Genomic DNA, 11,119 nt, shown 5'->3' with positions numbered 1-11,119 from the left:
ATTTGCCAAAGAAAAGCTTAGATGTGTTTCTCTTTGGTTACTTAATTCTCATCTGCACTACTTAGTTACTCCAAATCTATGTTTCTCCGACTCTTCAATAATGTTAGATGCGTATTAGATCGATCCTCCAAAAGTATTGGATCCTACATGACTACATCAGCATTCTGAGAAACAATATTGCTCTACATTTCTTGTGTTGAGATTTTCACCTTCAATTAATGTCAAAAGGAATCAGTCCGGACCGACTCCTTTAGGTGCGAGGTGTGATCAACCATGAAAAGTCCCGCACAAATACTTGATTCAACTTTTATGTGATTTAGCCTTCTTTTGTTGGTATTTTTGTAGTATCTGGATTTCTGCACATGATTATTAGATTAAAGAACTTTGATCTATGTTCATAATAACTGTAATAGCTTTACACCATAGTTTTATCATGTTCATAATAATTGCAATTATGTGACTGCGAGCTAGGATAATCATACAATGAATACTGATTGTTGAGAATGATTAGGTAATCTTCACTTATAAGTATTAAATTACCTAATGGATAAATTTGATTATGGGCTCAAGTAACTAATAAGATCATTCAACATATACGGATAATATCCAAAGTATTTTGAAACTGGACGAATTATGAGAATTTATCATGACACAAAGGTCCAATTTGAAGTGAAAGACTTAAAATGTATTATTTGAATCTGTTCAACATGCATAATTGTCAAAAATTTGAAGATCTATTCAGTTTTTTTACAACTCAAAATTTGTGTAGAGATTCATTATTATACATATACAAAGCATTTGCATTTATCTTAATTAAGTGATAGTATCTGATAATTGACAAGGAATTTCAACCAACGAACTACTTTTTCGAATTTTATTCCGTCATTGCCTAACTTGACATTTAGTTTTCTTTTTGCAAGGCTCTAAATTGATCTATTTTGGTCCTTTTACTCCATATTGTAGGGTGAATTTTTAAAGATGTGGAATTTTTTTATTTTTGTTACTATTTATTAAAATGTAAAATATTGTGTTTGATTTCGGTTACTATTTGTTAAAATGTAAAATATTATTACTATTTGTTTAAATGTAAAATATTGAGTTTGATTTCAATTTCTATTTTGTCAAAATGTTAAATATTTGACCGGTGACATGACCCTCTAGTTACCTTCTATAGTCTATATTGATTAGTATCTTGAAAACAATTATTACTCTCTTGAAAACAAACTTAATTAACAAGTAGAGTCAATCACATATTTTGATGACACTATTATTATAAATATTGAAAAAGAACAAGAAAGCACACTAATATATATAGAGAGAGAGAGAAAAATCAAAGCTTAATTGGACTTAACTTAAAAGAACAAGAAAACGCAATAATATAAATAAGTTTTTCTAAGACAACGGATAGGAGAAAAATCAAAGCCAACTTGGACCTAACTTTTCACGAATAGTTTAATTGCAAAGTCGTGGTTGAAACCACAATGGTGGATTAGGGAATGGTCGTTTGATCGTTTCTTCTTTCATACAATAAATACCTGATTGACGATAAAGAACTAGAGATTTCCTGTAGAAAACATCAAGCACATCTGCAGTAAAATAGATGGAATTTGCTAGGCATCCATTGTCGCTTCTAGCAGGAATTGAGAAGGAATTACTATTTGGCGACACAAATAATGCTTGATCATCCAAACTAGTAATAGATTCAAAGTCTGTAATTTCTTTATAGGTACCTTCATATCGCTCGATCACTAATTTACTAGTATGATAGATACTTAGATAATAATCATCATCACGTTCTTGATGAACATTTGGATCATAATCATGTTCGCTATGTTGAGATAGTGGATCTGTTTTGTTCCAAATAATAAGCAATTCTCCAGTGATTGACTTAGCCAAATGTACATATTTTAGGCCAGAATAAGCAATATAAAACAACTCGTTATCAAAAGGACGAATATGAAGAGCGGTGTTAATACTTCACTATATTGATTATTTTCATCTTCACTTCACAACAATCGGTCTTGAGAACAACAACATGATTGATCTCGTCTTGTCAAAGACTACATCGCCCATAAAAGTGTCAACATCGTCATTGTGATTTGAAACAAGAGTGTACAACACATCATTGTGAAATAACATGCTTTCATAGCGGTTAATTGGTATATCCACATCAAGTATCATCCACGATCTCTCTTCTTCTTCTTCACAATTACAAAATCCCAAAACATTATCATCACTATATACATCTCGGCCAATTACAAAATTAGCAACGACTATGAGATCTCTGGTAGAATCATCCGATATTGAAAATACATGAACCATATTGATCATATACACGATTCTATGTTTCTCAAAATATGGAAAGTATGGTATTGTGTTCAATGGAGGAAGTTTGACGTCGATTTCTGAATAGGATCAAAAAGGAACATGTCATTATTATGGTTGGGTCCAGCAACAAGAACCAACCAACCATTAGAAGTTGCACAACAGAAGGTAGCACCGTGAGCTACCTTTGGGTATTTATTCAACATATAACTAGAAAATTTAAAAGTGTAGAAATGATTTGCGGACAAGCTATAGAAGTTGAATCATGTATGATGGTTATAGGCACAATCTTTAACCTGTAAAAGTCAAGGAGCTTCAACATCTAGTGGCGTGACATGTTGATGAGCAAGCATGGATCTCCATGACTTGCAAACGGCAGCCGTGCGCACGTAGTCACCAATGTTTACATATTTCACTATCATCACGATGATTTCTATGAGCAATTCTTCTTGCCATACGCTTCTAAGGGCCATAAGATTTAGTAGTTTTTGCTTCTTATTTTTTTTCAAAACCAATTAGAAATAACTATATTATATTTATATAAGCAAGAATTGATTATTTAATAGTCGACTAAATTGGTAACATTTGTCATGCTCATATAGTTACCAAAAATTTCTTTGTATGTCAGCACACTTTCCTTTTTATTTCGTTTAAAACTAAGTGTCAGTTTTTCATAATTGAAAACAATTTAACTTTTATGAATTTTAGCCAATATTCATATAGTACTTCCGTTTTTTTTTTTCTTCTCAACAACAATTACATTTGCATTTATTTAATTATAAGCAAAGAAATCCCACATGGTGCAAAATATTAATCTATATTAGTGAAATATTTTTTTCTTTTAAAATAGATTTCACACCAGACAAAATAGTTATTTAAGTATTTTTCTAATATTTAGAAATTGAAAATCTATCAAAATTTGGTTTTTAAATTAACTTTACCTTGTTTGAATTACGTATTTAAAATTTAGGGCTTTAAAAGTAATTAACAATTCTATCAATATATTAATATTTCCTTATTTAAACTAATATAATTATTATATTATTAATTATGAGTTAAGAGTTAAAGTTCTTTTTTCCTCTTAATTGGTTGCATGAAAAGAAGTTAACATATATATATAAAAAAATCACTCGTGCTTTAAAATTATACTTGAAGATTTAAATAAATATCTTCCATTAAAAAAATATAAAAGCAAAGATTTTTACTTTAACAGCTATAGCTTAAAACATTGCGTTATGTATAGAATTCATTAGGATTTTCTTACAAGCTGAGCAGCCGCTTGTCGTATTAATTCACTTTTTGGTTGACTTTTATGAGAGGTACACTAATATATTCGATGAAATTTCGTAAGTAGGATAAGATAGAGTGTGCACAAATTTTACATTAAAAAGACTTTAAAAAACCTTCGGATTGATTTTTACGAGATGAATCTAGAATTTTAAATTACTATGTTCATTGCGCCTATCAATCTTTTGTTACAACAGTTGATGATACACTACATTTTTAATGAATAAGTTGTCATCTCTGTATATGGTTTTGAGTGATTCTCACATCACTTTCATGAGCTATTTTTCATGTTGATGTAAGTCTAAGGTATGTTTGATCCATTTTTTCAATGTGTTTTCACATCATTGAATCGACCGACATAGACTTATTCCAATCTTCGATAAAGAGATCTACTCCCTCCGTCCCTATTTACTTGTCCATATTTCCTTTTTTGGTTGTCCCTATTTAGTTGTCCATTTTGACAAATCAAGAAAGGACAACAAATTTTTTCCTATTATACCCTTATTTACACTTCTTGAAAATTGTAAAAGTGTATGTTGTTTCCCTCCAATTTATTTCACTTTAATTCAAATAAGTGGTTGTAATTTTGAAGTGAAAAGTTGTTATAAGGGTAAAATTGTAACTTCACTGTGCTAATCATTGTTGCCTTAATCTGTGTGCCATTTCTAAAGTGGACAACTAAAAAGGGACGGAGGGAGTACAATTTTTCTAATAGTAATAAGGAAAACAAGTTTTCATAAGTGATATTCTATACTAATTATCTGCTTCCTACCCTCCAACAAACCCTCACCACATAGTCATCATTCCCACCACCACCACCCTCATACGGTCATACCCTAATCTGCGGTAGAATTAAATTTTTCATTAAGATGATTAAATATATAAATAAGTAAACTAACAAAAAGGCAAAAACTGCAACATCTACTATATAATATATAGGCATAAAACGTAAACATGACCACTAACTTGATATTAATTGACAACTATGACCTTTAATTTTGAATGTGCACAAGTAGACACTTAAACTTGTATAAAATTGAGCAAATGAACACATCCGTCCTACATGGCACCCTACATGGCAATTTTGTATTCTACATGGCATCCTACGTGTATTATGTCATGTAGGACACTTGTGTCTACTTGTTCAATTTTATAATAGTTTAAGTGTCTACTTGTGCGCATTCAAAGTTGGAGGGCATAGTTTTTCATTGACGCCAAGTAAAGGGTCATGTTTATGTATTATGCCTAATACATATTCATGAAACTAATTTACCATGTGTTATACCATGTTAGTACGTTCGGATGAATCCTTTTGTGCTCCCTAATTCTACCTCTACTCATAATATTTATCTAGACTAAATATAAATACGTTTTGGTTGCTTACTGAACAGCAAAAAGTAAATAAGAAAATCATTTATTTTTCGAAAGAGCAAAAAACATTTTTCCTTCCTAGAAACACCCTATATCTTATCTTGATGCATCACATCAACCAAATGAACACATTTTATCCTATTTATTATCCCCCAGAAAATTGATCCCACATAAAGAAAACATGATGGAGGAAAGTTCCTAATTTATCTATAATTTGTCACAAAATATGTATGTTCTATTTTGCCAAGTGTCAAAGTAATCTAAATAATTCAATTATTGAAGAAATTTAGCTGCATTTTTATTTTATTTTTGGTTTGGTTGGCTGCAATTTGTGTTATATCAATTGTCATCATAAAGATAATATCCCAACTTAAAAGAAGACACGCAACTTCATAATATATAGGGAGTGACAAGTCCTCGTGTCACATGACTCACATCCCTCTTTTTATTGAAACGTCATTTATTTTTATAATTAAAATCTATGGTCAAATATATAGAATTCCTTCCCTCTTTTATCAAAAATTTTTATTCGAGCTTTGCATATATATAACCAAAGTTATATTCATAGTGTGTAAAAGTTAACACGTCTAACAACTTCCAAACAACTTTACATATGTAGTATTTGACAAAGTCTAATTTTAGACGAAATGTTTTTTAAGTTTCAGCCATACGTGTGTAGACATGCAAAAAATTTACGATGACGTTGTTCTAAAATGGTAGAAGTGCAAATATTTTAAAGGATTGAATACATGTTAAAAGACAATATCTAAATGATAATATTTAAAGAAATATTTAAAGAAATCTTAATAAGAAGCACTAATTCCCTCTTAAATGGACCTTACGTGATACAAATCTAAATAAATTTGAAACTCAATACGAATATCGAACATGAAACCACAGGGGACTTGTGATAACGAATGTTTCCCTTTTGATGATGATGGATTTTAGTTCCATTGTGTTCTTTTTTTATCATATACTAGAGGTCCCATTAGGTATTGAATATACATTTCGAATTTAATGATCCTTTAGAGGTCAAATATAGATTCATTGACCTTATACAAAATTTCAGAAAAAATCTAGTTGATTGAGTTCAATTATTGCTTATTTAATTCAAAGAAGACGTCTCCAAATTAAAAAGAGTTTCGTATAGCTAAAAGTGAGTTCTATAATTAGCTAGAATTTGTTATAGCAAGTCGATCTAATAAATAGGGAGTTATTTAATAGGTTCAAAATCATATATTATGAGCTATTTCAAAATGCGAATTGATTTATGAGGAATTATGGCACATAATTTTTTGTTTCATTTATCAATAAAACCCTAGTTAATCCATCTTAACCCTAATTAATCTCTTTTTTTAAAAATAAATTCATTTCTTTTATCTATTTATTTATTTATTGGTGAATTGGGTAGGTTGCTTTTTAGACAAAGTAGAAGAGCACTTTGAGCAAGTCAAAGTTTAAAGCTCATGAATTTAGTGGAATAGGAACTTTGCCCTCTTTGAGCACTCAAACTATATATATATATATATATATATATATATATATAATCGTGATGTCTGAATCAATTTACGTAGTGGTATCTACTATTTGATTATGACTCACTAGCACAAATACAGAGTAACTTAGTTGATCAAGGTTTGAACAAACAAAAAAAAATCACCTCGTGTTTTTGCATCCATTGAGTTAAAATCATGTGATTTCTTCAAAGGCATCACATTGTCTTTTCCATCCCAAATAATTAATATAGCATGTAAGTAGTAGTCAGACTGAAATATTTTCAACCATAAATAAACAACCACTATAGAATTGTGCAAGGAAAAAGACTGGATATCATATATTATAAAGTTTTTAACTAACTTGCCATCTTTTGTATTCCCATCCATGTGTTCATATACATGGTTGAACTTTAACTGACTGTACAAACATTTCTAACTAATCCATAACCTTGAAATCTTTTTCCTTTTATAGCCTTTTTGACTTTGTTTTTCCTTTTTTTGATATTTCTTCAATCTACATAATCTGAAACACCAACGGCATTACGCGAATGTGTAGCCTTTTCGCAGTCATCCATCCTCTCTGCAGCAATTTTTACGCAGCAGGACGCTGTAGCAACAGTAGAGTAAACATGAACTAACATATATCTAGTACTTTCAAGGGGCGATGATGATGGGAGGTTGATGTGAGAGTATCACGGGGCCAGATTCTTCATCAGACGAGGAGATAGGTAAAATAGCCTGTTTGTGAAGGATGAAAATAGATTAGTTGAAAATAGATTATCGGAGAGGAACGTAAGAGGAGTAGATGGTAGCTCAACTCACCTGTTGGCGTTGGCGACGGTGGCAAGAGGTCACTGCTTTCATTATGATGTAGATAGGCAGGACAATGCCAGTAATCCTCAGCAGTAGTAGCTGTGTGCAAAGGGTAATGAGTAAGAACATAATCTAAAAGAACTCAACAATGTGATTCCCATTTTTTCTAGTTTAGTACGTTACCATGACCAAAGGGAACGAATAGTCCTCTGCTTGATTAACTATGACGGGAAGAGTGTGTCGTAAAACCAGAAGCAGCATAAACTGTTAAAGAAGGAAACAAAAAGACAGAATCAAATTGCTACACTTAAAATTTAGAAATCGTCTAAATGGGATATCCTGCAGTGGCAGATCACATTTGCATATCCTACTGATGGTTAGAAGTTTCCTGGCACAAAAGCTAGTTATTGAAGAATTTCATGCTTTCTTTTCAAAGTCTTAACTAAAATGCACTAGCGCGTGCGGTTGTGTGTGTGTGTGAGTGAGAGAGAGAGAGAGAAATTACAATCATTGCAACTGAACGGCAACACATCATGCTTCTCGATGTAGAGACCGCATAGTCATCATCATAGTCATCAGAGTTGATGAAATTACGATCAGTTGAAACGACAGCTATCAGACGAGGGTTATTCAAGTCTCTTCTAACAATTCCCCAGTTTCCCCTGAGTAAAGCACCACAACACATGGTAAGAAAAAAGCTATATGGGATATGGAGCAGAATATTCAATTTCCTAATAATAGCAACAAGCAAGACAAAGGATACCTAAAATTCATTGGGATGCCTCCAAGTCGAAAAATAGGGGGAGGTGCCGTATAACCAGGCCTAAAAGGCTGTAATCAACACAAATAACATAAGGATACAAATGTCAACAGTAACTGAAGAATTAAGCACACGGAGAAAAGGTTGCTATGGTACAAATGCGCTTCTAGCCTGTAAGTTACATAAAGCAAAACTTAGAAAAGTCACCCACCTGGTGGCATATCTCACAAATGGTATCACCCTTCTCGTTACACCACCTTTGCACACATCTCCGATGTGCATACTGAAAGAAAACCAAGCACAACCATGAAGTAGTTGCAGAACACATTATGCGTAAAAGAAATGAAAATGTTAGAATAAAGAATTCGGGACACGTGGAAAGTGGAAACTAGGTAGAAGAGTCTTGAGTTCGAAGTTAAAAAGACATGCCAATGAGTATTAAGTGAGCATCACAGAAGAATCAGACATTAATAGAGCACTTCGAAAAAGTACTTAAAGTGAAACTCCCTGAGCAAAGGTCTCTTTATAACCTTCCCCCAATTTTTCTTCCTTTCAAAAGCATATTCTGGCAAGACAGGTGGTCAAGTTTAAGAAGTTTCGCAAATGATTTAAATACTTCGTACTGGGACTAATTGCAGCAGAAGGTGGGACAATTTGGTAAAAATAAGATAACTGAATAAACAGACAGGAATCTCTCTAGCCAACGGAAGCCAAAAACGGAGCAACATCACCAATCATCTCTAATTAAGCAACTATGTGTCAAACTACTTGAAAGTTCATAGCAGGGTCAGTACTCTAAAGCTCCTTCTTGTTTTTTACTTGCTCCACATTATAGGAGCCCTGAAACTGCACAGCTTCTTCCCCAACTCACCATGGTCCAGCCCAAGAAAAGAAAGAGGGATGTTGGTAAAGAATGTTCAACATCATCCATGTACACGAAGTACAATTTTACGACGAGGACCTATAGGAAGCTCTCAGGATCTTGAGCATGATGTAAACATTCTAGTGCTTAGCTAGTATGTAGAAGGAATAATCTGTCACCAGAAAACAATCACACAATTGAGACTGAACTTGCAAGTTTAAGTTAATAACATGACAAAAGGTCAATGATCAGAAGGAACAAACAGTTTCAGTAACACAATTTCAAAATCTAATTGTCTCAATATTAATAAATTCTTTTCTTATTCAGGCTCATCATTAGACAGAACCAGTTCCTCACTGGAAACAACATGTGCTCGTGGAAACAAGCAACCCAATCGCACACCAATTTTTGAGTAGTAGGAAGACAAAAAGGCAACAGAGAATACTCAATAGGCACTAGTGCACAACTCATATATTGACTTTTAAGCATATAATAAACTTCTAATGACATAAACAAGCTCCCATAACAGAAAAATTAGAACGCTGATAGATAGCATAAAACAACAATTACGCCTCAATTTCTAGCAAATTAGCTTCAACTATATGAATCCCCACTGTCCATGTCGTTCGTTTAAGCACATCTCAGTCCAATACAGATAGCATATACATGAAAAGAAAGAAAGTACTAGTAAGTTTGTAACAAAGCTCAACAAACCTTCAAGCTACCGCAGCAAGAGCAAGGAACTTCCATATTTGAATCCATATCTTCATCTTGGCATATCCTGCATTCAACCATCTTCCTAGGACTCAGAGGATCAGAATCCTGGGAAGAGCAATCAGTTACCGAGCTATTCGTTGTCGGTGATGCTAGCTGTTTCGGGTTTCTGCTTTCAATTGCAGCCTCCAAAGTAGATTCAGTTAGCAACCGATCAACCAGAAACACAAAATGATCTCCCATTCTTATGTAACCAATATCAGCTAAAAACCACTTTTTAATTATTTTTTGATGTAACAGAGACACTGATGCCTTAAACAATCAGCTTTCCACCAGAATTGCCTGAAAACAGAAAATAACAGCACACAAGTTGCCTTAGACCATAAAAGTTGTTTCAATCTGAATTATCAAAACACCAGCCAATTATACAAAAGTAAAAGAGTAATAAAGTCATAAAGGCATAAAACTCAATTGGTAAAATTTCCAACTACAAAACTACACCTAAAAAAAAGCATAAGGTTTGAAATAAAGGACATACAACTTTAATTCAAAAGAAAAAAAAAACATGACAAATTTGAATCAAGGACGAAACAAGAGCTTGCATCAAGAACCTTCCTAAGAAAAACAAAAAAACAACCAACAAAATCCAAGAGAAGTATCAAAACCAAGCAAAAACAGAAAGAACCATGCAAATAACAACAAAGGGTATCAAAAAAGATTGAAACTTAAGAACCCCAGATACCAAAAACTGATCATTACAACAAATTTCAAGCAAAAACAGAAGTACCATGCAAATAACAAAAAGGGTATCAAAAAAGATTGAAACTTGACAACCCCAAATGACAGAAAGTTCACTTTTTGAACAAATTTCAAGCTATAAACACACAAACATTAAAACAAGAAAAAATACCCAGATGCCAAAAAGTGATCTTTAATATGAATACAAAGCTATAACACAACAAACATGATGAAAAAATAGAGAATTTAAGGGAATATACTGAGAAAAAGAGACTTACAAGAAGGGGATCGGATATCTACAAGCTAAGAAAGCTTCTTCTTTTTTTCTAAATCTTAAAAAAGATCTCTCTTTTAGAATGAAGCAAGAGATTGAGTGTCTTTGTTTGTTTAAGCACTCAAAAATTTCAAAGAATCAAAATGAGAAATGGAGTAATAATAATAATACAGTATATAAACCATATTTATAGTCTCATTTATACAGATCAAGGATTTAATTTGAACAAAAAGGTCAAGTTTTTGAATTAAATTATATTAAAATAAGTAAATTAATAAAATAATGAACAGTATCTTTTCAGGTTTCGAGCCATTCAAAACGTGCCTTCCTTCCCTTTGTTTGTCTTTCATGTCAATCATAATTTTTTATAAATTTGAAATTTGAAATACATAAGCTTTCCTAGAGATAGGGAAATCCAAAGAAAAAAATTACTCACTTTAGTTACGTTTAAACATAAAGATTATAAAATTAAAAAAAAT

General features: G+C 32.2%; 1 protein-coding gene across 1 annotated transcript; it reads right to left on the bottom strand.

Annotated features, from left to right (window-relative positions):
* Positions 1-6,830: 6,830 nt before the first annotated feature.
* LOC125850418 (uncharacterized) lies at positions 6,831-10,816 on the bottom strand. The gene is made up of 8 exons (XM_049530274.1): positions 10,645-10,816; positions 9,629-9,970; positions 8,264-8,335; positions 8,056-8,123; positions 7,798-7,954; positions 7,476-7,556; positions 7,302-7,391; positions 6,831-7,217 (listed from the first exon to the last, which is right to left on the bottom strand). The coding sequence occupies exons 2-8, from the start codon at positions 9,869-9,871 to the stop codon at positions 7,134-7,136; spliced, it is 795 nt and encodes a 264-aa protein (XP_049386231.1). The 5' UTR covers positions 9,872-9,970; positions 10,645-10,816; the 3' UTR covers positions 6,831-7,133.
* Between the last annotated feature and the right edge of the window lie 303 nt (positions 10,817-11,119).

Source organism: Solanum stenotomum, unplaced genomic scaffold (assembly GCF_019186545.1).
Source record: "Solanum stenotomum isolate F172 unplaced genomic scaffold, ASM1918654v1 scaffold16821, whole genome shotgun sequence".
NCBI lineage: Eukaryota > Viridiplantae > Streptophyta > Magnoliopsida > Solanales > Solanaceae > Solanum > Solanum stenotomum.
Note: the sequence above shows the minus strand (reverse complement) of the source record. Positions and strands in the feature narration are given on the sequence as shown.

Bases quoted from the DNA above. Each gene is read 5' to 3' on its own strand.
- LOC125850418 (XM_049530274.1), bottom strand. From the start codon at position 9,871: ATGGGAGATCATTTTGTGTTTCTGGTTGATCGGTTGCTAACTGAATCT. The intron at 8,336-9,628 runs GTTTGTTGAGCT...GTTTTCTTTCAG, and splicing joins CTTGCTGCGGTAGCTTGAAG to TATGCACATCGGAGATGTGT. The intron at 7,955-8,055 runs GTATCCTTTGTC...TGCTTTACTCAG, and splicing joins GGCATCCCAATGAATTTTAG to GGGAAACTGGGGAATTGTTA.